General features: G+C 42.9%; 1 protein-coding gene across 17 annotated transcripts in view; it reads left to right on the forward strand.

The window, feature by feature from the left end:
* The window catches only part of lrrc7 (leucine rich repeat containing 7), a 120,154-nt gene extending 93,013 nt beyond the window's left edge, over positions 1-27,141 (forward strand). For 7 of the 17 annotated variants that reach the window (XM_034146913.1, XM_034146919.1, XM_034146915.1 and 4 more), the window contains 16 exons: positions 111-233; positions 956-1,067; positions 6,610-6,865; positions 8,217-8,717; positions 9,584-9,808; positions 9,917-10,145; positions 10,689-11,039; positions 11,247-11,492; positions 14,056-14,268; positions 15,267-15,434; positions 16,552-16,671; positions 16,857-17,058; positions 17,635-18,101; positions 18,975-19,067; positions 23,586-23,660; positions 24,804-27,141. In XM_034146913.1, the coding sequence (XP_034002804.1) occupies positions 111-233; positions 956-1,067; positions 6,610-6,865; positions 8,217-8,717; positions 9,584-9,808; positions 9,917-10,145; positions 10,689-11,039; positions 11,247-11,492; positions 14,056-14,268; positions 15,267-15,434; positions 16,552-16,671; positions 16,857-17,058; positions 17,635-18,101; positions 18,975-19,067; positions 23,586-23,660; positions 24,804-24,905 (3,483 nt within the window). In that variant the 3' untranslated portion in view covers positions 24,906-27,141. Of the gene's footprint in view, positions 1-110; positions 234-955; positions 1,068-6,609; positions 6,866-8,216; positions 8,718-9,583; positions 9,809-9,916; positions 10,146-10,688; positions 11,040-11,246; positions 11,493-14,055; positions 14,269-15,266; positions 15,435-16,551; positions 16,672-16,856; positions 17,059-17,634; positions 18,102-18,974; positions 19,068-23,585; positions 23,661-24,606 lie in introns of all 17 variants that reach the window. The other 10 variants (XM_034146927.1, XM_034146930.1, XM_034146921.1 and 7 more) reach the window with 9 other exon arrangements.
* Positions 27,142-27,924: the final 783 nt, after the last annotated feature.

Below are 27,924 nucleotides of genomic sequence, written 5' to 3' on the forward strand. Positions count from 1 at the left end.
ATCACTATACCACACCATACAATACATCAGTGTGTCTGTAGGATTGATACCTGTGATCATAAAGGTATAAGAGCAGCACAAATGATGTGGTGTGTGTGTGTGTGTTCCAGGTGATAGACAGAGAGATGCAGGACTTCTCTCAGTCTCAGCTAATGGATCAGGGATCAATGCATAACTCTGGCATTGACATTCCTAAGAGGAAGGACAAAGAGGACCTGACAGAGAGCTCTGAGGTTTGTCACCTAGAGTGCTAAACACACACAAACACACACACGCACGCACGCACGCACACACACACACACACACACACACACACACACACACACACACACACACACACACACACACACACACACACACACACACATACACACATATACGCACAAACTCACACAGCACATGTCAATATAGTTTTGGCTTTGTGCTCAATTTGGTGTTTTTTCACCCTTGGGACAATGATACCATATTTATTTCACCTTGTAAATCCATATTCATGTTTTTGTGTTTCATGTCAGGTGATTTACATTTACCCGGACAATGAGAAAAATTGTATACCTAAACAAAATATTAAACGTTAAGTGGTAGGATGCTACGTGGATCAGAGTACTAGATTGTGTTACATGTAAACATCAACAATATATCTCTGTCAAAGTTTGTGTATGTGTGCATTTGTGTCCTTCCTTGTGTTTTTGCAAATGACAACTAAACTGGGACCAAGTTTTCCATTTCAAAGCACATCTGGTGACCTCTACGGTGGTTTAGATTATTTAAAGCTTTCCACTACACCAGCTTTACAGATATAAACAGGCTAAAGTTTCATGGTTATATTATTTATGAGGTTGAAAATGTGTTACCTTCAATATTTTATTTGGGTGATTCTAACCCCTAAGTGGGCTGTGTTTGTGTCTGTGCTGTAGCTACCTGATGTGACCCTGTGTGTTTTGTTTCTCTGCAGGACTCTATGGGCGGCTCTCCCAACGACATCCGTATCTCTGATATGAGGCCCACCCTGGTGGAGCCCCCTATGTACAAACCAAAGGTGGTGCTGCTGGGGAAGGACAAGAAAGGTACTGTATGAGATGGTTTAATGTAAAAAAGAAACACACAAAGGCTCAAACACATTAGTTAAGACACATGGGTGCACACACACAAAGTCATTTAATGCGGTCTATTGTGAAGCGCTGTGGGGCATGTTGTAATAGTGTCCACTAATTAGTCATGGTGGTAAGCGGATTAATTTCAGAGTGGGAGGAAACACCATAAACCTCTACAGTGAATCTGAATTGAAAGTGTTCAGCTTTTACTTATTTTGCCCTGAAGGCCTCGGTTCCATCAGAGGTACACTAAAGTTTTAATTATGCTCCCAAAGCTAATTTTCCTGCCCTATCAAAATCAGTTTTTGTTTTGAATAATTGACTGCTTTAATCCAGTCGTCTGAACGAAACAGTTTGTTATATCTCACAGGCTCCGCCCTCTACTGGACTCTATGGGTACTACCCCTTGACCTTACTATGCAAGCGTTCACCTACTGAGATATTTAAACGTAGCTGGCCCTCAGGGCGGGCCTACCTGAGTGCGCTCGCAAGCCCACCCTATATAAGGCGGCCTCCCCCTCCTGACTGTCATCCTTTTCTCTTCAGCGAGCAGGATAAACAACTGAGAGAGCGAAAGAGAGAGAACAAGATCGAGCAAAGAATGGAAAACTCACCAGTCCTCGAGCACCGACCCTGTCCTACGTGCACCGGCCTAATCGCAGGGGCCGATCTCCACCGCCTGTGTTTCGAGTGTCTGGGGCCTGAACACGCTGGGGACGGCTTGCAGTCTCCCTCCTGTAATGCCTGCCGGATGCTACCACAACTTAGCCGCAGGCACCGCCTGGAGCATGGTCGCCGGAGGACCACGTGGACCTCGAGGTGGTGGAGATGGAGGAACAGGATGCGGCTGGGGGGGTGTCATTCGTTTTTTACGGCCGGCCCCGTTCGTCGAGGAGGAAGACGACGAGGGTTCCTCGATGTCGGGTGCTTCCGGTTCCGGCACCCAGGACGGGCCGCCACACAGGTCCGCACGTCAGGACTTCCCATCGGTGATGGCCATCGCGGCGGAGCGTGTAGGGTTACCGCTCCCCCCACCACTACCGCCAAAGCCGGTGAGCCGCCTCCGTCAGGGGTTTTACGGCCCGGCTTCCCCGGCGCAACTTCCTTTCATGGGGAATTCGGCAGCTTCCTAGCTGTGGCTCCACAGCGGATTGCTCATCCCCTAACACAATGTTATGTGGAATGGAAGCACAGCTGGATACTAACAGAGTGGATGGACAGGACGCTGAAATGGGGTTATACACTTCAGTTTTGCAGCATCCCTCCTCTGTTCAACGGCGTAAAAGAGACAAATCTACCATCTCAGGAGGTGATAGGTTTTCTTTCAGCAGAGATTCAGACCCTGTTACAAAAACAAGTGGTGTCTGTTGTGCACCCCCAGCACAGGGAGAAGGGGCTTTATTCTTTGTACTTCCTGGTTCCCAAGAAGACAGGAGAATTCAGACCCATCCTAGATCTCCGCAGCCTAAATCGGCACATCGCCTGCAAGAAATTCCAGATGTTAACTGTGAAACAGTTACTGGGGCTGGTGCAGCCGGGCGACTGGTTTACAACCATCGACCTGAAGGACGCTTACTTTCATGTAGAAATTGTTCCAAGACACAGAAAGTATTTGCGTTTTGCCTTCCAGGGGATAGCCTACGAGCACAACAGACTGCCGTTTGGCTAATCCCTATCCCCACGCACGTTCATCAAATGTGTGGCCATGGCATGAGGGTTTTCTTTTATCTGAACGACCTCATAGTCATGGCCCGGTCCAGGGAATGGGCAATGTTTCACACAGCCCAATTGATCCTACACCTAACCAAGTTGGGTTTTGCGGTCAATTGGAAGAAGAGCAATCCCATACCTCACCAGCAGGTGCAGTATCTAGGGATGGTGCTCGATGCAGGCAGGCTACACGCCACCCTGTCAGAAAGCAGACAGGCGTCCCTGCTGCGGGCAGTTTGCAGACTGCGACAGGGGGCAACGGTGACAGCTTTGACCATCATGCAGACTCTGGGTCTCATGGAGGCTGCTCACTCCGTGGTGCCGCTGGGGTTGCTGCATATGCGCCGCCTGCAAAGGTGGTTTGCCGGCCTTCGTTTAGATCCCAAGAGGCACAAACGATGTCTGGTGACTATCCCCCCCTCAGTGGTGGGCAACCTCCGGTACTGGGGGTCCCCAGTACATCTTCGGAGGGGAGCTCCGCTGGGGCGAGTGACCTCCTACATTACGGTGTTCACAGACGCATCCGTGACAGGATGGGGGGGACCTGCCTAGAGAGAGCTATAGGTGGTCGCTGGGCTCTGATTGAGACTCAACACAGCAACCTCCTAGAGCTGCGGGCAGTAGGGTTGGTCCTCCAGCACAAACCCGTAATACAGGGCAAACATGTGCTGGTGAGTAGCGACAACCGCACCACAGTGGCGTACATCAACAGGCAGGGCGGAGTCCGCTCCGCCGCCTTGTTGACCACAGCAGAGAACCTGTGGTTATGGGCCTCAGAGATTGGAGAACGGGGGAGCCGACCTCATGTCAAGAGGCGGGCCCCTGCCAGACGAGTGGGTGCTTCACCCGGAGGTGGTGAAGCAGATCTGAGCCCGGTTCGGGAGAGCGGAGGAGGACTTGTTCGCCAACCGGCGAAACAGCCACTGTACTCTGTAGTTTTCCATGGCAAGGCGGGACAATCCGCCCTTGGGGGTGGACGCGTTTGCACACGAGCCATGGCCAAGAAAGCTGCTCTACGCCTTTCCACCGCTGCGCCTCATTCTCCCCCTCCTGGAGAGGGTGAGACGAGAACATCTGTCAGTCATCCTAGTGGCCCCAGACCGCCGCGTGGCACCGTGGTTCGCGGAGGTGACACAGATGATGGTGGGCCAGTAATAGGGGCGTTACCCTCTCTGGGCCAATCTCTCCAGGCTTGGCTCCTGAGAGGGACAGGCTGAGACAGGGGGGATTGTCTGACGAAGTTATCCAGACTATCCAGGCAGCAAGAGCAGGATCCACCACAGCCTGTTACAGGCCAAAGTGGTTGGGATTCCAGCGATGGTGTGAAGAGGGAAGTCTAGAGCCCTTATCTTGTACGCTGGGCTCTATTCTGTCCTACTTACAGTTACTGGTGGACAGAGGGTTTGCTTATTCCACAGTTAAAGTGTATGCAGCAGCCATTTCATCCTGTCATGAGGGATTTGGCGGCAGGTCAGCCTTCAGTCAGCCGCTTATGTCGCGGTTTTTGCAGGGGGTCAGGAGGCAGCACCCAGTAGTGTATGCCTCCGCCCCGCAATGGGACCTGCCGTTGGTGCTCGAGGCTCTGGTCACAGAACCATTTGAGCCTCTGGAGCTCTCCTCCCTGAAGGCGCTGTCATTAAAAACAGCGTTGCTGCTGGCCCTGACTTCGGCCAAGAGAGTGTCCGAACTGACCGCTCTGTCGGTACACCCGAGTTGCCTGTGGATCCGGGGTGACCGTAGCGGGGCGACACTCAGGCCGACACTCAGGCCGAACCCCTCCTTTGTTCCCAAGAACTTAAGGAGTTCGTTCAGGTCAAGGGCTATACAGCTGGGCGGCTTTAGTCTTCCACCCCATATTGGGGACAGGGAGGCTAAACTGCATCTCCTCTGCCTGGGAGTCTTCCTCCCTATTTTCCATGCACACTCTTCACGAGGTAAGCGTGTCTGAGTATGTTCTATCAGCCAAGTAAACTGCGGCCCCGACTCCTCCACGGTCATGGCCGAGGGAGGAGAGGTTGCGGTGCAGTGGCTGCTAACCAAAAAGCCGATCAGGGGCAGTGTCATGGGTTGTTGGACGACAGGGCGTGTATCCATCAGGGCTCCACCCACTGTACCCATAGAGTCCAGTAGAGGGCGGAGCCTGTGAGATATAATGATGGGTTACGTATTGTAACCCTAGTTATATAAGCACAGGCGGAGCCCTCTACTAGGGGCCCTGTCTGTCCTATGCTGCTCGCTGAAGAGGGTGTAGGATGACAGTCAGGAGGCGAGGCCGCCTTATATAGGGTGGGCTTGCGCGCACACTCAGGTAGGCCCGCCCCGAGGGCCGGCTACGTTTAAAGATATCTCAGTAGGTGAACGCTCGCATAGTAAGGTCAAGGGGTAGTACCCATAGAGTCCAGTAGAGGGCTCCGCCTGTGCTTATATAACTAGGGTTACAATACGTAACCCATCGTTATCTGTTCTCTGTGACAAACTGTAGCTCTGTGTAATTCAGTGCTCCGTTGTGCCCCTTTGTTAGGGAGCTTTCTGTGAAGTGATTCAAACTCAATCAGCTTGTCTGTACATTCCTATTGAAGGATCTTGTGGTAAAGTTAATAAGAAGCTATCTTTTGTTTGGTTGGTCAGGATCTTAATAGGTTTTTGAGTCATGATGATGCGTTCTTGAATTAGATAGAACTAGTGTGGGTTAATAAAGATTTTAACTGTCAAACCCATTTTTCTTCTAACCAGGCCATGTGCAGTGGACTCAATATTGTCCACACATATGAGAGCGCTACAGGAATCTGGGTTAAGAAACCATAGACAAGAAAGAAATTAGATTTCTCTGCGTCAGTCACATACCATATACAGGATTCAATGCAATTCAGCCTAAACATCATTCTGGATACACTTTCTGATGCTGTTGTAACTCTCATTAGCTTTTGATCTCCAAGTTAAAAGTTTCAACATCCGAATAGTGAGCTGGAATTTAGGAGAATTGCTTTGTCCTAATAAAGGGTTTGTTTTTTTCCATAAGAATAAAATTGTGAAATAATTTGTTCTGTTTGTTTTCCTTGTGAGGATCATTTATTAACTCTGCCATAGGTTTACTTTACAACCCTTTTCCTGTTGCCCTCTTGACCTAAGACTTACACACAAGAACAAAAACAAAAATCCCTTATATTATTATTTTGTCTTTGATTTACCAATAAAAGTTTCTTTTTTTTTAAATAGAAAAGTCTGAAAAATGTGCTTGGATACACAAACATATATATATATATAGCTAATATATATTTTCATTTGGAAATAATTCATGTTGCACATTTTTGCTCAACACATGGTTTAATTACTATAATTTTTATAAAAATTGGTGGGGTTCCAATTTCACTGATTTCACTTTTTAAAGGCAACACGTGGCCACAGGCTAAGGATTAAGCTAATAGGTAGAGGTAGCAAAAACCCATCGGGTCTAGTTCATCCCATTTAAACACAAAATCAATAAGATGTTGAGCATATTTTATTAAATGAAAATGGAAATTAGCCATGTCTGTATATTTTCCTGAGATTATCACATATGTTAAGAAATCAGCTGATCACAGAAACTACTGACCTAGCATATTCGTAGATCACTATCAATGCAAGCGATATCTTCATTTGACATGGTTGTTATGATAAGGATTTGATTAAATCAATCAAATCCAGGTGTATAAGATACAGACAAGTGGTTATTTTTTCAGAAAAGGGCACTCTCTCTGTGAAAGAGGGCTATCAGAGTGAAAAGGATTTGACATTTTTCCCTGTCTGTCTCTGTGTCTCCGTCCAGAGTCTACAGATGAGGAGGTGGATAAGCTCCACTGTCTGAACCACAGCGGCTCCTCAGCCACCTACTCCGACTACTCTCCCTCACAGGGCTCCTCCGGCTCCTCCAACCCACCCGGGAACACACACTCACACGCACACGCACACTCTCACCAACACCAACACCAACACGCACACGCACACCCTCACGCACACCCACACACTCCCGCCCTGCCCGCCCCGAGCAAGGACCAGGCGCCTCAAACACACTGGACCAACAGGTACACACACGCCTGTTCATGTTCAATTTCATCACACCCCTCCGACTATCCATCATCTCTCCTTCTCCTTCCAGTCCAGTCTCCTCTATCTATCATTTATCTCATCCATCTATCCTATCGCTCCATCCATCCTCTCCTCCCTCCATCTTTCTGTGTCTTCCTCATCTCTCCGTTCGCTTAGTCAAGGTCAGAGAGGCTCATTAGGATGCTGCAGACTCCTCTTCTGGATTCTCTCGCTCCGCTCTGTTTCAAAGCTGTCCAGTCCCATCTTTTGTACTATCAAAAGGTTTTTTTTCACACTGGCACATAAAAAGAAGCAAATAAAGAAGCTTGGTCCTTTTTACGGACGTTGGTACCTTGATTGCACTGTACTTGTGATGGAGTTTAACAGATTTGGAGTTAAATATAGCTTTGTAAAGTAACAAAGAGCCTTTTGAAACTTAGTTGCAATCACAAATGTTGAAGCTATTAACAACATCTGAATCATATTATCGGCGTTTTCAGTAAAGCCTAGAAAAATCTAGATTTTAGCCCATAGATAGACTGTACAGTAACCCCAGCAGGTCATCTTAAAAATAAATATACAGTTTTAAAGTTCTGTTTACAATACTTTCCAATACTGCTTTAACAGTATTTCACTATCACATCATTGCTATATCTCTATTTATTTACTAATTTGTACTAGTTTAAAACCTTGAAAATATTGACTTTTAACAGTAATATGCAACGGCTAAAAATGACCAAAAAACTCTAAGCTAGTACTTTCAGTGATCTGAACCTTCAATACTTTCATAGCCTCGGTTTGATTTGTTTGTTTCTATGTTTTTTCTCTCTGACACCACAGGGCCTGAACAGATATTTTGTGCGACAGTGACCTTTTCCATTATCAATGGCATAGTACATCTATAATAATGTCAAAAACCTATTTCTTTGTCCCCACTCTTCCTTTGCCTCTCCTTGTTCTAAGGAGTCCCTGCAGGTTGAAAGCTCGCTTTGGTATTTTTTGACATTCAAGTTGTCATTTCACAAGCCCTGGGGAGATGTGCAGATGGTTATCTGTACACTTGTTCCTTTGTCAGTGTAAAATGTGGTATTTGCAAATTGCGAGTGGCGGTGAAAGCACTAATGTTTTCGGTTCAAGGCTGCTCTCGGAAACATTAGTTACAACAAACATGGTTGTTCGCCAAATTGATCTTCCAGAGAGACATCAGAGATAGGCACAGAAAGGTCTGCTGTTTTAGTGCCCATCGTCTCAGATTAACTATACAGAACATAGTAATGTAGTATATTTCAGTCCATTTTCATTATCTTCCACAGAATAATTAGTGTTTAATCTTCTGTATCTTTTCAGACTGGCTCAGTCCTTCCCCAAACCCATTGACTCCAAGCCTCTGCTATCTCAGAGAGAAACCCCTCCATCAGGAACCCTGCAGCAGCGCGGGGATCGACGCCCACTGAGCGAGCCTTTTGATTGGGCCGAGGCCCCGCACTATGACAACACAGGATTTGATGCTGAGGAGTCTCCTATGGACCCTTCATCAACCAGTCAGGGAAACCCCCCGCTGGGCTCCAAACCCCGCAGCCAGTCAGCACACGGGCGGCGCCCCCTCCTCAGGCAGGAGCGGATCGTAGGGGTTCCTCTGGAGCTGGACACTCAGACGCTCCCCTTCCACGGCAACCAACGCTCCACTCCGGACAATGACCAACAATCATCCGGACATTCTTCCCAGAATCCCTGGCAGAATTGGACCAGAACCCCCAGTCCCCTGGAGGACCGAACCGCTTTTCCCTCCAAACTGGACCTGACGCCCACATCCAGTCCTAACCCTGATCGCAAGGACATTGACCAAAGGTAACTGATTGGAGCTCACATGGTCCTGAAATGTGCATTTATATTATACATTAGGCTAGGGGAATTATGGTTTTGATTTGTCCGTCTTGATGCAGATTCACAAAATATGACAACTTTCGGATTTTAAATAATTTAAATTCAAATACTTACATTTTAATTTAATGTTAATAATTTGATTGATAAAGTGATACATCTGTAATGACAGTAGTTATTATCTGCAGCCCTAATAACTCATGTTAATCTCTGAGTGTCACTGCTGTATTACAAACCAACTGATGTTGGCTGTAATATAATAATCTAGACCAAAATAGTAGCATAATATGTGCTTCAAATCATTATGAAGCTCCTGGAACCCCTTGTTCATTTTTGGTTCAAGGCATAAGGACAGTGTCAGCAATCTTTTATTTTTTTTTCTGCTTCTACAACACTAGTCTACAGTAGTTAAAGGTGGGGTAGGTAATTTTGGAGAAACCAGCTCGAGTGCGCTAGAATTTGAAAATACACAGCCGGAAAAAATCTGCCACTTCCTTACAGAGCCCCTCCTCCAACACACACGAACGCGCACTTGACCAATGAGGGCACAAGATAAGTTTGTGCACAGATGGAAGGCTGACAGGCAGGTAGGCCATCCAGTCATTTTAGCCGGGCCGGCTAAAATGATTGGTCGTACTTTTTACAGTACTACAGCTTCCACAGATGACATGTTTATGGATTTTTTTGTCAAAGCACTTAAGATATTCATTGCTATCGGGATGTTAAGAGCATTACATGGAATATAACAAAAAGTGTATCTCGAGCCGGTTTCTCAAACTTACCTACCCCACCTTTATGCTATTTTTAACACTTTACCTGTTTTTGGCTCCAAGGCTGGAACAAGGTGCAGGGCCTTTGCCCGGCAGCTGGACGTACCACGACAATCAAGGGGATCAGAACAGGAAGGATCAGCTAAGTGTTAGCGGGGGCAACAAGGTCACCGTGGTGATGAGTAAAAGCTCGGACCGCCTGTCCCCCATGATGAGGGAGACGAGATCTAAGTTTAAGAAGTCACAGAGTATCGATGAGATTGACATTGGCTCTTACAAGGTCTACAGGTAGGTTTGCTGTTATGTTTTCCTAACAATAAGAGAAGCAACATGTTAAGTAAGTAGTTCAAGGGATTGCAAAGATGTAGCTGATTTATCTTGCTGTTCTCTCAACAGCATTCCTGTGGACAGCTACAGTGCCTCCATTGAACAACAGACTAGTTTGGACCGTCAAGAGTTTGTCGGGTCAATGGAGCAGACCAACATGTCACGGTCACAGTCCGCCCCCATGTTAGACGATGACCTGATCTTCCCAGGACACGGCGGCAGCAACCAGTCGGGACAGAATCAGAAACCTGCCATCCCACATAAGGCCTATCACTTCGACCACAACTACAACCCCCAGGTCAGCAGCTCAATCTTCAACCTGCAATGACTGTCATCCTTATTATTTTGTTCACTTGAGGGCAGCAGAAAACAGTTGTGAATACCACATTGACAGATCATTACCTGTATGGTGAGCTTGTTAGTTAACTGTTTTTATACCTATTAAACATCCAATAGTTAAAGAGCAACATTGTTTAATTTCGAGTTGTGTCTCTGGAACCCAGGCTAATATTTATTCTCTTATAGCTCTGCTCTTGGGTACAAACTCCTGAGGGAAATATCTGGCACTTTGACTGCTAATTACTCCACTATCCCACCAGTGCTCATTTGTTTGAATATTTTTTTTCCGGATAGCTGAAGTGTTAAAGTTGCCTGCAGCAAGGTGAAAAGATAAACTTTCGGCAGTCAGCAAAGATAATTTTCAGGGGCTTTTAAGTCACTCATATCATTTACAATCTTCTTGCAAAAGTAACTCAACTAAAACATACATAAATTGCAACAGTTGTGCCTGCAATGCCTATAACTTCTCATTGTCTTACTGGTTACTATTCTAACCAATCAGGTGACCATAGACCGCCGGGTCCCTCCCCCCTTCCCCAACACACCAGATTATGTCAACCACTCATCTAAAGCCTTGGAGTACATCAATCAACCGGGGAAGACATTACCAAAGGAGCTGGTGAGTCCTCGGTATCGGGCGTATCCACCACTGGAGATGTTTTCTTTCCCCCAATCACCAATCAATCCGGATGGTCCGCCCAGCCAGCATCAGCAGCCAATCCCGTCACAGCGCTCCAGGCCAGGGTTTTTGAGAAGAGCAGATTCATTGGTGAGCTCCACAGAGCTTGCTTTGTTCCGCAGAGTCCATGAAGCCCAACAGGAGGCGCTGCAGGAAGCTCAGTATAGACAGCAGGTAAGAGATCTGTTGTTGGCTAAATAATGTTTATTTTCAGTGTTTTAGTATTAAAAAACAAGAAATGAATTTATCCAATCAATAGGACCTACAGAAAAGCTGTCGGTTAAATGTATACTGTATCGTGCATCCTCCAAAAATACATTTCTTGTGAAATGTAGAGGTCCGTAAGAGTTATACTTTAGAAGTAAACTCTCTTGTCCTCAGGCTGACCCCCCTCTTTATGGTCGGGCTCTGGCCTACTCCTCCGCCATGGAGCACTCTGCTATCTCCAACATGTCCGACAGCCAGAGCCAGATGATGCACAATAAGAGAAACGGCCGCTACGATGACGACTATACAACTTACCAGGAACAAAAGAAGCCCATGATTGGTTACCCAACAAAGAGCCTTACTCAGCGCCGCCCCCTGTCTGCCAGGAGCTACAGCACTGAGACTTATGGAGCATCTCAGGTAACATTTCTCAGGAAATGCCTTTGTAAATTGTTTAAGCTCTGTGTCTTTGCATGTTTGTCCCACTTAAAGTCACTAATTTGTTTTAAATTGCAATCCCATAATATCCCCTTGTAAAGTGTGAGGCATGTATCAATTAAAGCAATTAAAAGACACACTTTATTAATCCCTTTTTGGGAGTATAATTTTCACTCTGTTGTAATTTTAACACATTACACCCGAAATACACACATGCATAAACAAGACCTATACACATACATTAATCAAGAGCGAGGGCGCTACAGATGGTAAGGCGCCCTAGGCAGTTGAGGGTTCAGTGCCTTGCTCAAGGACACCTCAGGAGGGCAAACTGGCCCCTCTCCAGCTCCTAACTCACAATACTTATTTTTGTCCGTGCGCCCCCTAGTATAAGGATCAGTGACGTGCGGTGAGGTTCATGGCTGGTGAGGCACTGACTCTTTCAGAGTCAGATTTACAAATATTATATTTTTACCTTAATCGAAATATTCGGTTATTTTCAAAAGCTTTTTTAGTCTGATGCTTCGATTCATTTTAAACAGACTGTTCAACAAAAGGATACCCAAAATCTAAATATTGGATTGTTCTTTCTTAGTAAGATCCCATGTTCATTACAATTGTGGTCTTACCTTGACTTGAAGATGAAGTCCATGCTATCCTTCTGGACAACAATCTCTATTACTTTTTTGTAAAAGTCCTCCTTATCTCCCTCTAGTTTCAAAACTAAAGTCTAGTTTGTTGTTTGCGTCTACCGTCTCTGCGTAGAATAACAGTAGCAACAAGAACCTGTGGGCTCACGTGCGCCCCCTTCAGTGCGGCAGAGGTTATGGCTGCCTCTCCTGGTGCTTTTTTCATTGCCGTTGTATGATGAGACCAGCGGGCCTAAATATCATATATACGTGAAATAAGTTATTTAGAGACTATGGATGGCGAGGATAAATGTAATAAAGGGATCTACAAACATTACATTGGTGACATACAGTGAGATGGTAACAGGCACGCGCTTAGGGCCCGCTTTCCAGACAGTTTCTGTGGGGTGACGCATTCTGAGGTGAGGCAGAGCTCATCTGTGCCTCACCTCACCCCACAGTAAGCAAATGAGCCTGGCTTGAGCGCGCTCACAAAATAAGTGCCCGCGCTACATTAGTGCCCGTGCTCCAGCCAGTTACTGTGGGCTTACGTGAGGCAGAGCTCGTCCCTGCCTCACTCCTCATCGCTCCCATGTAGTTGTAGCGGAGCTCGGCCAATTTGCTGATTTTGACTATAAAAAGCGATTGGAATCATACAGAAATCACACTTACAACACAGATCAGTGGAGACATTTTATTATTATTACTATTTAGTTACTTTAGTTGTTTTTCTGTTACATTGGAGTATGACAGGTGAGGCTCTGCCTCCCCTGCCTCCCCTGACTGCACGTCGCTGATAAGGATCACTGAGCAGCTATTATATACACAACCTGGGGAGCAGTGTAGGGGTCCACTGCCTTGCTTAGGGGCCCCTCATCACAAGTTGTTCCAGGACTTTATCCGGTTTTGATTAGTAAATGTAGTTTTACATTAACAGAATAGACTGAATAAAAGAAGTGGACGTTATCACCGTAAAGTCGCGCATTTGTTTTATGGACCACCATTTTGAATCCTCAAGATTTGTATTTTGGCTACCGCCATCTTGGCTTTTTGAAAACAGAAGTAACATCAAGAGGGTGTTGGTTTAACGCGGAACAAGACTTTGATTCTGGAGACTGAAGGTCTACATCCTGTCTCCTTACAAAACCATTTATTTCCCACCCTTTTCCAAGTAGATTGAAAATGAAACCCTATTTGGGTAATATGGAAGGTACTGACAAATAGCCTACTTAATAATGGAGGATTGAGGTATTAAAGTATGTATATGACTGAGTGGAACCACCAATTACCTTGGTCCAGGTCAATGTAGCAACAGGCTATGCAGAGTAGCGCAGGTGTGTCCTTTGCTTCTGCCATATCCCCAAAAACCCCTGGCATTCCTACATGCATAAATAATCCCATCAGCATGTTCTGGATTTGCACCAAATTAGACTTTCCAAATATAGTCCCAGGTGAGGTGAGGTATCGAGGAGCATGCTGGTCAGATAAGCAAATCACTTAATGTGGAACCCCCTAAATGGCTGACAGTGTGGCAGAAATATTTGTTATTATACAACAAAGATAGTGTTATTCAATGCGCAGCAATTTACAGTAGCATAAATCAATAATTATAATAAATAAAATAAAACGTTTAATCAATAAGATTTTTTTTCCCATTTTTTTTTTATTAAGTCATTCAATCATTTTTTTTTTTTTGACAGCCCTAAACTGTTAGCCATGCTAATAGCTTGGCTCTAGTGATTTTAATTGGTGCTAATCCTCAGTGGATTGGTCCCTATCATACTTAATAGTCCTTTTTCTACCATTGTTTAAAAAATATATGCACTAACAACTATATTGATAAGTGCAGCTATTAATTGTATCACTCTCAAGTCCAACTTAATTTCTTATCGTCTTTATAAAATAATAATCTTCAGGCCCGTCCAGTGTCAGCTCGTCCCACCATGGCTGCCCTGCTAGAGAAAATGCCCCCTGACTACACTCTGGCAACCTGCCCAGAGAAACCATCTGAAGACACCATCAAAGTAAGACCTGGCGTACCACAGAAGCCTGAAGACATCACCTCCAGGATGCCTGCCGATTGGAGGCAACAGCTACTTAGGCACATAGAGGCCAAACGATTGGACAGGGTACGTCAATGCAATGCAGAAACAGTGAAAAGGGAGATGCAAACACACACATACACTCACACACACAAACACCAACATGCGCACACAGCATTCAGAAGCCCTCCTTGTCTGTATCTGTGTAAGTCTGTGTTGTAAGGTTGACCAGATGTGTCCGGCTGCATGTGTGTCCCATCCACACTGTCGCTCTGTCAGCTTGACCTTCTGTACACTCACTACTGGATATGTGCCCGAAGAAATCCTGTCTTGAAACACAATTCAACAAAATCTGAATTGTGACGAAGAGTTTGATCTTGAGTAGTAACAAGAGGAGCATAATATATTAGAAAAGGTTCTTGAAACAAAAATGTTTTTCGATGTTTGATATTTTCACATGTAAATCAGAATTAACACAATCACTTGTCAAGGATCATAAGTATTTTTTTATCAGGTCACTACTTATATCGTCTATTAATCAACACTGATCAATGGATCAATAGTTTGGCAGGTTTGACAGTCCAAACAATTTCCATACATGGGTGTGTTATTAGTCTTCAAAAAACAACAAATGTTGGCATTGACATTATGAAAGTCATGAGTTTTCGATGTTGCTAAAAATGAAGCATTTAATAGACATAGATGTTAATAGATATTTGTAGTTATCAGTTTTCAGTTACGGACTTGGCTTATTGTTTGTGTAAATATCCACACATGTAACTATAGTTTGTGTAAAAATCCACACATATAACTAATTATAATTCTTACACAGTAATGTTGGAATGAATTGATCCATGGTTGCTTGTATGACACAATGTTCTTTGTCTGTATTGACCAATCACGAGCTAACATTTCTCTGTGCTTTCAGCAACTCTGCACTGTTGTTGTTTTATCAGTGTTTTTGTTGTTTATTTATTTGTGTGGAGCTCACAGTGTGTTATCACCACGCTGCATCCCGCTGTGTGAGCCCCGCCCCCCTCCCCCTGCATTCACCCATGTCATGTGATGTTGTCTTCTCCAATCAGAGTGGTGTCCTAAAGCACAACACGCTCACGCTGGGCATGCTCTGTCAGGGCGGGGGTCATGGCCAGGGGCGCAGCAGCACTTTGAACTTTAACCTTTACAATAACACTAAGCATGAGTCCCCTGTTGGCCGCTGGCTGCCACTACCTCCTCCTCCATCTGCTAATGCCGTGAGTATCCCTCTGAGAACAAACAAACCCTGGTTCTCCTTCTATAACTGCACACATCGGTAATTACGAAGAATAACTGTCATTGCTCATTCCTCATTGTTGCAACCATGAGATATTATTTAAATTTGCGCCATTATTGCTTTTATTATTTCGATATAGCTAGCTTGTCTACAACCTTATCGAAACACTGGGTATTATACGCCCTTAACTCTGGCATGTTTTTTTCAACATAACTGAAGCCACTTGTAGCGTCAAGTGTAGCAGCCACAACAAATTCTGGTGATGGATTGGTTTTTCAAGTGTTTGGACTCAAAAGTAGACACTTACAACATTTTAAGGTAACCAAAACAGAGATTTGTCTTTGCCATCCGAAAATAGTTTCCTGGCAAACTATTGGGAGATATTTGACACATAGAGTTGTTGGGCGTTGCATGTCTACATCCACCATTTCTATTACTACCCTTGATACAATTAAAACATAGTCACCGTTTTGACCTTGAAACACTTAAAAGGCCCTGAATACTCAAACTGGTTCCTACATTGTTTATCGGAGGCTTCGTAAGAATCCCGTTTTGTGCCAAACAGTAATGGTTTTTATTTCACTCGAGATTTAATCTTAATGATTTTGTTCCCTCTTTTTTTAGTGTTTGGAAGTGTGTGTGACTTAGTTGAGCCATTCAGGATCCAGCAACATTTGAATCTGAATCTGTTGACAGTTGCAATCAAACCACACAGTCCTGATGAAACATGAGCTGATATACTCACTGTTGGTTATTTCATCGTGAATATTTACTCTAATGTTGCTGAAAAATGAAGCCAGGCTCTCAGGGGTTGAGACAAGAGGCTTTGGTGCTAAAGGAATGTGATATATTTGGATTCTATTCTGAAAAAGCATTGTTCACCTTTATCAGGTAATACACAATATATAGTGCTACTTCAGCTAGGCGAGAACATCTATCTACCCTATGGTGTAAAAAAAAACTGAATTTCACAAAACAATCATATAAACCTGTCTCAGATAGGAATGGGTTGATACATGATTGAATTACTAAAATAAAATGTTGATTTCCAGTAATGGTCAATGTGTCGCTCCTTTTTTTTTCTGTCTCTCTCTCAGAGCCCCTCTCAGCAGGCTGCCATGCTGGATAATGACCAGGAGGGGCTGTCAGGGAGCAACCAGTGGGCTCCATACTCACTTGGCCGGAGGGATGTCCCACCTGACAACCTCATGAAAAAGGTAAGAGCTGGCCTTTTTTCTCTGTGTTCTGCCCTCTTTTATCCAGCCTATGGATGTTTGGGATGTTGAAGCTTGGAAATAACTTGGGTTAATGTCTTTAAATGTAAATAATTAGGCGACTCCAATAACCATTCCTCTGTTCCTGAAGTTTACATGTCTTAAACTTTCCTCTCCACTGTCCACAGAGTGCCCACTCCCACAACACTCCCCACCAATCACACAACACCATGATTGTCGCCTCCTCTACCTCCTCCTCGTCCACTACACCTCATCGTGTGGTTGTGCAGCAGGGCTACGACGGGATGATGAACAAAGGGGGCCAATACCAACCTGCGATGCCCTTGTCAGTGGTTCCTTCTGGACAGTATCAAGGCAACATGACTCAAGGTAAATGGAAATACATGTATACATGGTTCATTTGTAGCCTGTTATGATGTATTTGGGGGTTGAATCTAGATATACAAAACAAGTAGGATACCACTTTACGTTTTTTTTTAATTTAATTTTCTCCTTATTTTGAGGGGATCAGTGCCACCATCTCTTACAAAATTACTTAGAGAGAGATTATGTCTCTTTTCCCCTTCATTTTATTAATTTTTTCATCAAAATGAGGTCATTGTACGTCTTCAAATAATGTATTTGTGCTAGATGTCACTGTTTTGCAAATCTTTAAAAGGATGCTGGTGAAAGAGCATACTGGATTTAAACCATATGTTGATTTTGTTGATTACAAACTGCTAGCTTCCAAAAAACATTCACACAAAAATCAGCTTAAGCTACTGTTGCATAAAAAGTTGAATTGAAGTCAACTCAGTTTAGAACGTACAACTATCCAGTAACAACACAGGTCTGTCGGTGTAGAATTAAGTATGCCTACCAACAATGCTCCTCAAATCAACACTTTAACCTGTTAAAGATAGTTTTATTTCAGAGTGTAACCAATCAAAAATGTTCCTCTTCCAGGCCATCCTGGTCCTGGACAGGGTTACCCCGGTGGCGGCATGTCCATGGCTCTGTCCCCGTCTGGGAACCAACCCCAGTACAACCCCCACTCCTCCCACACATCCCATCAGCCCGCCACCAACCCTCAGTACCACGGCAACCAGGGCATGGTCCACGGCAACCAGGGCATGGTCCACGGCAACCAAGGCATGGTCCACAGCAACCAGGGCATCGTCCACGGAAACCAGGGCATGGTCCACGGCAACCAGGGCATGGTCCACAGCAACCAAGTCATGGTGCATAGCAACCAGGGCATGGTACACAGCAACCAGGGAATGGTGCATAGCAACCAGGGGATGGTCCACACCAATCAGGGCATGGTCCATAGCAACCAGGCTGTCATGACCCACACCAACCCGCGGCCTCAGAGCGCTCGCTGCCTGTTGCAGACTAAAGGCCAGAAGAGCACGGATGGTTTCCAGGAACAGGTATCTGTCTGTCTGTCTGTCTGTCTGTCTGTCTGTCTGTCTGTCTGTCTGTCTGTCTGTCTGTCTGGCTGTCTGTCTGTCTGTCTGTCTGTCTGTCTGTCTGTCTGTCTGTCTGTCTGTCCTCAGCAACCCCGTCCCACACTATCTTGGAGGTCTGTTTTTTAAATTGGCAGTGCCTTATATTAATGGCTGACGATGGCTTGGAGTTACTTGAAACCGTGTTCCACACACTAAATGGTGCCTAGTGCGTCGGTATAAAGATGCTGACGCCCACTCCCTAGGCTTTGGGACTTAACACCTAAGGAGTGAAACCAGGAAAACAAACCAACAAGTACATTTTTCAATTCCTGTTGTTGTTAATATGCTAGTAACATGTCAATATGGTTACAAGTAAATTCTGAAGAGTCCATATAAGGCCAATAGCTATCAACTAACACTATTATAATTATTAGCACAAAACATGAAAAAACTGTGACACACAGCCATAGTTTGTGAGATGATGCAGGTCTAGAAAAAGCCATGGAGGCGTAGTTCTAAATCTGAGATATTTCACAGATGGAGATCTCTGTACCAGTTTAGGTAGGAACATGAAGTCATTCACACCAACCAGATCAGCTGATCTTCCTGCAAGGTTTTTTTTCCCCTGCCAAACAGAACAATTCAGACAAAGATATTTATGGCTCAGTTATAGTTGCCAGAGAACTGAGGACCTCCAATATAGCTGCAAAAGCATGTTACTTGTCACATTAAAAGCACTCTTCCTCCACTGTAAGTGTTGCATGTGTAGAGATTGTGTTGATCTTTGTATTTCACTGTCACTTGTCTTTCTTTCTTTTCTGTCTTCCTTTTTTTCCCCCTCCTCTCTCTCTATAGTTGTGTGTGAGAATAGAGAAGAACCCTGGTCTTGGTTTCAGTATCTCTGGTGGCATCAGCGGCCAGGGGAACCCCTTCAAACCCTCTGACATGGTACGACCCGACCTGGCTTGCCAGCCTATCACAGCCTCCCCAGCTTTACCTCAGAGTTGCCATGGAAACTGCTGCTAGTTACCGCAGTGTTTTCGTCTGTCTGTCCGTGGGGCAGCAGGTTGACTTGGTTAACTTTTAATCTCATTGAGTCTGTAATCTTAAACTACAGGCGTCTGGGTAGAAAAGGCTTTATTTTATTCATGGGTGAAGAAGTCTGAGGTGTGATAACAAAATATCAAAACTAAACCTCTTAAATTATAAAATAATTCTCCTCAGCATCACCAAACAGGTTAAAAAACATTATCGAAATGACAACTGGGTTTGGAAAACGGTAACAAGAACTATGCAGTGTCCTCATCACTTTCAGGTCTCTTGGAAAAGAAAGCAACAAACTGGAATATTGTACTATTAGGAAACGTGCATTCATGATGTTTTATTACCAGATACACCAGAGTCTTTTATCATTTCTACTCCTGAGTTTGTCTGATTTTGTCAGTGCCTGTGCCGAGAGCCTTTTGGGGTTGCGCATCCCCCAGCCCTCCTGCACATGGCAGTCTGTCCTAGAAACATGCTGCTATAGTCAGACTAAAGGAGCGAGGCTGCTCACGGAGCTCTGACAGCTATTTTAGGAAGGCTGCTTTCTTTAGTTCTGGGACACCGTGGGTGATCTACGATTTTCATCACTTTCATCTCAGGACAGGAAGTATGGCAGATTTTACTGACTGTTATTCAGATGTTGAGTAACTGACGAGACAGCTGGTCTATAAATAGAAAGCCTACAATAAGAGTCAGCCTCTGTGCAGCCAATGTGACAACTGGGGAATTAATTTAAGTCCGGGGGTGTGAAGTGATAATATAGAAACTGTCAATTCATCACTTCGCTTAAGTTTTAAGTAGACATCTTGCGACTCAGTTGCTGACACGTGCAATTATTTAATCACACCCATCTCTACTTGTATCCATAAAGCTTCCGCCAGCAGCACGTTTTCCATTATTAATGCCATCCGCAGTTACTCTAGTGATTCTCCTTCATATTTTGTCAAGTAATTACCTTACATATAGAGTATATTTAAACAAGAGTAATGTATACTGTAGGTCTACACAGACATACTTTATAGACTCACGTTAATACGGATGAATCAATATAATAATACATTTAATTTATCACATCAGAGTAAAATGTCTACCTATGCTATTGTACATTGACAATTATTTCAAATGTTGACTGAGTCATGGAAGTATATATGGTTTAAATGTAAATGACGTTTGCACACACATCGAGGCTATTTGCCTTCAAAGTTACACATGATGAAAAAGCAGATATTGCGAGTCAGTTTATCAAATCTAATTTTAATCATCTTATTCTTGTAACTTCCATCAAACATGTGAAGCTACTTCTTTACGGTTGACTACTTTAGGCTGATTAATCAGAAGCTCAAACTCAGAACAATGCCTTTGATTTTGGTTTCATCATATTTTCTGACCTACTTATTTCTATTGTATATTACAAAGCTTAAGAATGTATCAATTGTAAGTTTCTTTGAATTTCAATTAAATGCAGACCAGAGTACAGGTACAGTATATAAAGTTAAAAAGACAATGTCACAACAGTTTGACTGACTGTATTCCACATCCATGTTCTACACAGCAATGGCTGTTCCGCAGTACTGTGGCTCTCCCTAGTGGCCAGCTTGTTATTTGCACAATCCTCTGAATTATCTCGGCTGGATTGGCACACTTGTAGCCTAGCTAAACTGTGTTTTTTTTTTATAATTCGCAAACACTAAAATACTGTTCTAGCAGCATTAACTTCAAAATTGGCATCAGAAAATGTCAGTTTAATTTTCGCAAACCTTTGATGGAAATCAAGACCTCTATACTTTATGGTTCGTGAACACAGCTCCAATATTTCACAATATAAAATGATAATTGTATGTTGTTTAAATGACTCTACAAACAATCCTTAACTTAACATAATTATTTTGTTGCACTTTATTTATAAAAAGTATTTAAAGGGCCCATGTCATGGCCATTTCCACTGATCATAATTCCATTGTTGAGGTCTACTAGATTTATATTGTCCAAACTCACATTGGTTTCTCATACAGCATCTCTGTAAACTACGTGTATTCACTGAATTTCACTCTCTGCCTTTAACGGCTCATTGTAGCTCCAATAGCTCCAGCCCCCACCCTCCCTGTGAGCACAGTGTGCTCTGATTGGTCGGGACGTTGTGAATCGCGCTGAGCTCCGTGGAGGTGTTGTTTCCTTGTTTAGGATACATAGCGAAACACAGCCAAACTCATCCTCAGCACACACAAACTCACAGCCGAAGTAAAAACAATAAGTGTGGCTTGATATTGAGTAAGAAAAAGGTTGATAAACGCTGTGAGAATGGGTCTGCAGAGAGAATTTTGCCGCGATCCCAACTGTCTGTTATCAGCCTGCAGCCAGGGAGGAGAAATCAGCTGAGCTGCCTGCTCCCTGCACACAGATGTGTGTGTGAGGAAGTCCGTGGATTGGTCAATTTGGACCAATCAGCGGGGGCTTAGCGTAACGGCTCCGCGGACGTAACGTAACGGCTCCACGGATTGGTCCATTTCGTTCCGGGTACGGCATGATGTCAAGCCGTACCCGGAACGAAATGGACCAATCCGTGGAAATGGAAAGAATCAAATGGACAATGACGTATCTCCAACGAGGCGTTTTGGGGAGGTATTTTCTGTGTTAGAGTTTTACTCGCTACTGGGTGTACTTTGAGGGTTTTGACTCACCGTTTACATGCATAAAAACCTTCATAACACACAAGGGGACGGGTAATAACCGGAAAAGCATGACATGGGACCTTTAATGAATATATTTTTCCATAAATGTCTACTCTTTTTAGCATCAAATAATCTTGGCCTGATTGTGATTTATAAGTACTAATCATTGCAAGTGTTTCTTGTATAGAGACATAGAAATCTTGCAAGTATAAATTCATATAAATTGAGATTACAAAACACACCTCCAGAACAGTTTCCTTATCATATTGTATCTGACAAGTTGTCTTAGAGTTTAGATCCCTAATGATTTCTCAGTGTTTGGAAATCCTTTGGAAATCTTGCTGCAATCCAATATCGGGATTCTGAAAAAGAATTGATGATCTTCTACATTTGTATCTAAAAGACTAGCTAAGAAACTCCAAGCCGCTGGGTCAGTTTCACTTCTGGCTGATTAGGATTCAGCAAGTGGAGACGTTGACAGGACTGGGATCTCCGGCTTTGATGTATTAGCTTCTCAGGCTCAGTTAAGGAAGAGAAGATGGGGTTCAAGGAGCAGAACGTTTCAAACATTCAGACCTGGATGTTTGAAAATCCAATTGTCTGTACTGCTGTTACCTAATATGCTGTCCTTGCACACTGAGCTGCTGTGGATAGCATCTGTCTTTCTTATATATGTTATCACTGAGCTGCAAAAACCTCTTCCCCAATATTGTCCTGAAAAAACGAAATGTTTTTCAAAATTTCCAGAAACATCTGACATTTTGAAGATGGACGGTTTTTGCAGGGTGCTGCAGCTTCATGTGCAACTGCTTTGTAGTGTGTAACTGTTTACATGTTGTGACTACTGCTACAAAATGCTCAGCATATCAACAATCACAATTTACAGTGAGCTCCATATCCAATTTTTTAAGTAAATTCAACCAACCACATTTAAACTGGCATTAATTGAATATAATCATGACAAACAAAATGTACCATCTGGTTGTATACACATATGAGGCTCACTGTACAAATGCAATTGTAACACAACTACAGTAATACTTCTAACACACACCTCTTTAACATGCAATATATGTGTTTGTTGTTGCTTTCACACACAGACTGTGGTATGAAGGTGCCACTGCACTGTCACTACCACATCTTCCTGTTAACCTGCTCTGTTAAGCTCACTCTTGTGTGTTCAACACATGCACAACCTTGTTGAACCACACTGAGTCGACACAGCCGCATCGTCCGACACTTTCTGTGTTCCAAAACATCTTTCAGCTCCCGGTGAAAAGATGTTGGTGTTTTTACAATCTCTGCCTTGGGTTATCAGGGGGAAATATGGGGGATAAAATATCTTCTACCTTCCCCGCTTCCTACTTTAGTTAGTACCCCCTCTACTCCCATCCACAACTATGCTTCTTGATCTATTTATATATTTACAGCATATCTATTCTACTCTCTTTCATGCCTATGCCAGGTCCTTATCCCTATAAATAGATAAAACAAACATTTTGACATGTGTAATCTATGTCTTTTTGTAGGGAATGTATCACTCAGCCTCTGTAAATTATATTCAAACAATTGAATATCATAATTTGCATGCCTCTCCAAATGTAAAACATGCATTGGTGAAAAGCCCATATCTTTTTGGCAGAAATGTAATCTTTTTTGGGGGGGTGGATAATGGAATGAGAATGAGAAAGGCAAAGATTCTAAACCATCGTGTCCCTGTGTTGTCCTAACGGTGTATCATTTTGACTTATAGGGTATCTTTGTTACTAGGGTACAGCATGACGGGCCCGCCACCTCCACGCTGCAGCCCGGAGACAAGATTCTGCAGGTAACATCCTCTCACTCATCGTCAAACGGGCCACATCCTGCCCTCTCTCCCCTTCGTTACTTTCCCAACCCTTCCCTTATTTTATAAAAAGTATTCGATAGGAAAAACAAAGGTAGATGTACTCTTAGCCGGTAAGGGCTATTCTACAAAGACGGGAGAAAATACTGTTTTCAGCTTCTTAAATATGGAGATTTCCTACTTTTGTCTATATCATAATCCAACTGAATATCTTTGGGTTTGGACTGACGAACCAAGACATTTAAAGACCCCACCTTGGATCTTTAGTAACTACGGTGCATCTTTCAGTATTTTATGACATTTATAGAACAAACGATTAATCCAGAAAATAATCTGAAGATTACTTGATAATAAAAATGACTGTTAGTTGCAACCTGAAAAAAGGTTTCAGCTTGTACCCATTATCAGGGTCATTATACAGTAAGACCCATCTACATTGTAATTGATATTTATATGCAATAACTTTGGATAAAATGTGGTCATAAACACTAGCAACCTTTTCACATTTATTATTATAAGTTGTGAAAAAGCAAACATTACAAGTAAACACAAGTATATTCTAAATACTGTACATCCTGCAGGGTCACTATCCCAGGGCCAACAAAAAGCTGTTAAAATAACTTCCTGCTTCAGTCAATATTAATCAATAAACAATAAACTAATTATTCAAAAATAATAACTGAATTTATACCTAAATTGTTGCTATTATTCCAAAGTGCTGAGCCCAAATTGTAAAGATTTTACTGTGAGGTCTAAATGAGACACCTACTTTTTACCATGCCAGATTGAACCCCCTCCTCAACCCCTGTTCCTCATATGTTTCCTCCCCTCTCTCCTCCCCCTTCATCTTCTCTCCACAGATGTACAGTTTAGCTGGATGAACTCATCTAAAAGCCCTTTTTTGTCTTTACCCCTTCTCCCTCTACAGCATGACTGTGTAGCTCCTCCTCTTCTCTCTCTTTTCCCCAACAGTGATGTGTTACTGAGATAATGATGGCAGTGGCCCTCCATCCCTCCACACACACATATAGACATATGTATGGGAATACTGCTGCACACATACCTCTCTCTATACATACCTGCACACACACATGCTGTTGACCGTGCTGCGTGTTTGCCTTGCAGGCTAACGGACATAGTTTTTTACACATGGAGCACGAGACAGCCGTCTCTCTGCTGAAGAGTTTCCAGCCGACTGTGGACTTGGTGGTTCTGAGAGAAAAATAGTTTTATAACAAACAAACACAACAACAACGCTTCTCTACTCTGCTCATCGCCATCCCATGCCGTCCCACCTGCCCTCCGCTGGAGGCTTGTGGAACTGAAAAATGAGCCGCCTTTTTTACCTTTTTAGGGGAACACAGACATTTATTTGCCTATTGCTGGACCAAAGGCAAATACTAGTGCCAAATGTACCATAGGAAACATATCGGCTCCTCTGTCTACCGGCAGTCAGGGATCTGATTGACGGCTGGACAGACCACAAGAAGACACTTTGAGTTCCTACAGGGCTGCTGCAGTTTGGATTTTGTGGTTTGTTATAGGCATCTCATCATTCAGTGTCTAAGGTTATTTTTTGTATTTTTTGCTTTTCTCCACTGCCATTAATTTTGCTGTCCACGGTAGATTTGTGTTTGGTGTAGCACATGATCCACTTTCCTTGTTCCTCAATGTTCTCTTCGCTTTCTGTTCTATCTTTTGTTTTCTGTTGGTTCTCTTTCTTGTCTTATCTTCTTTTGTTTTCTTGTGTTTTTTTTCATTCTTTTCAGCTGTCTTCTGTTCTGTTTTGCAGGTATTATTTCCTCCAGTATACAGAAAACTTGTCTGCCTTGTGTACATATATAAAGCTGCAGCTTTCAAGAGCTGCACTTTCCTTGGGGCCTGGAACGACAGCTCTTAAAAGTTTAGGATTAATATAAATATTGTTGATAAACCACATTCTGAATCCTCTCTTATGAACATACAGGGATTATTTCTCCAAATGGACAATTTTTTAATATACCACTGATTTTTTTTATGTAAAGAAAACACTGTTGATAGTTCATTACTGCTACTCGTTTTCTTTTTTTTCTTTTTGTAAGTGTTGCTTGCACACCTATGCTGAAAAAAGCTGAAGCAATACTCCTGAGGCTTGGCCCATTGACATTTTCAGCAGAGCCTAACTTGTCCCACAGTGCCATCTACCGAGCAAGTCATGCTAATGTTTACACACACTGCCATGCACATGAGCTAACAGGCGAAACACACATATACAGTAAACTTATGTGCCCCCATACACAACACATATCCAATGGTGCTCAGTGCACTATTCGTAATGAAGCCCTGTCTATACTCGAGACTAACTTTACAATCCAATCTCTGTAATAAAACCAGTCAAACTCAAACACTGTAACATTAATCATATTTTGAAGTCCTGTTTTCTATTATTGTTACAGCAATGTTACATCATATTTTAGCTGTTTGAGTTGTATGATAAAATCCCAGCATGCTCTTCATATCATTGGTCACTGTCAGCCAGCCATTTTCTGTTGGCTTCGAGAGATCTCTTCTCTGTAGGAGACTCTAGATGTATTATAGCACTGAGTTTCAGTGAGACTGATATTCTATCCTTTGTGCCAAATGGACCCTCTGCCCCTCTCTGGTTGTATTAACACAGGCCTGAAACATCAGAGCTTTACCTCTTTGTGGCCCAGATCTGATCGGATCACAGTGAGTAAGGACACTGTTAGTTTTTTTTAACATTTGGCCTGGTATTCAAATCCAAGCATCCACTCTGCTGAGTCCTGACCTCTGGCCTCCCTGAAGAAAGCAACAAGAGTCAGTATTAATACCGTCTTAATGGGTAAATCTGCAGTAAATCAGATTGAAACAATCAGGGGAAGATCTGATCTGTGCCGCAAAGTCTTTTGGCTACACCTTAAATTTCAATGGTGAACATGGGAATTTGGATCTGCCAATTTAGATGGTGAATGTTCAAATTATGTGTAGGTAGGAAGAGAAATAATGTTGACTGTGTTGATGTAGAAGAGATGTTTCTGGAGCAATGTCATTGGTAAGCTCTGACCTTCATGGTCATGCTTCAGACCCCGAATAGACATGACAGAATTGAACGCAGGATTAAAAAAAAAGGTTAGAGGTTCATTTCCTGTCTTTGTGTGAATGCAACACATTTCTTGAAGACGTTTCATGACAGTGAGTTTTGTTTTGTTCTGTATAACATCTGATGTTTCATCCAGAGCAAAACAACATCCATCACTGTTGTTTGCTTTTACTTGATGTGACAGTGTCATCCTGTGGCCATTTTGTGTCAACCCTCTTAATAAGCGTTAGAATTTAGTTAATTCAATTTAAGGGACACAAAATGGCACAGTGAAGTCCTGTGGGTTAAGAGACTTAATCTTAACCCCAGGTACCCACCCGATCCTATTTAGAGTTTGAAATATCAAAGATATTGTGATGAGAACAGAGAAAAAAGTTTGATAATATAATTATTTTTTACTACATGTTCAGGTAATTCTTTCTAAATATATTGATATACCTTAGCTTTGCTCAAAAATTGTGATATTTTATAATAATGACACTTATAACAATGGATGGAAGTACGCACAGTATGACTTGGAGACCTACACATGTACTATCCAAAGCTGTATAAAATGTATTTCTACTGTAATTGTGAATTTGTGTTATACAAATATATATTATATATATATGTATATGACTATAAAAAAACAGTCATTTTCTATGTGTTTAAACTTCATAAGAGCTGAACAAATGGGCGGTGTCACTGTACATAGCTGTGAATGAAATCCAATTTAAATGACTCATATTGATTGTGAATGTACTCATGCTTTCTGCAGTACCTACACCTACCCAACTTGAATGCTGCTTCTTCTGTTGTGTGACAAAAAGTACTTTGACCTCCGAAGAGAGAACTGCTGTCGAGTTTTAAGTTGGACAGATTTTAGTGACAATTTAACAGAACTATTTATTTATTTATTTATTTGCACATGCAAGTTGAAATCCTTCCAGTTTTAAGTTTGAGTATTAATGCGGAGAAATGTAATTGCAGAAGTATATATAATATATATCATGTGTTTAGAATGCATTTTGCAGACGCTATCTGTACATACTATTTAAGATACAATTTTTACAAAAAATAATATATGTATAAAATAGAAAAAATGCTGTGCAGCAATTATACTGGAGCCATTTTGGGCTTTGGGACGTACCATTTTTTCAGTATATA

This window comes from Trematomus bernacchii, unplaced genomic scaffold, assembly GCF_902827165.1.
Source record: "Trematomus bernacchii unplaced genomic scaffold, fTreBer1.1, whole genome shotgun sequence".
In the NCBI taxonomy this organism is placed as follows: domain Eukaryota; kingdom Metazoa; phylum Chordata; class Actinopteri; order Perciformes; family Nototheniidae; genus Trematomus; species Trematomus bernacchii.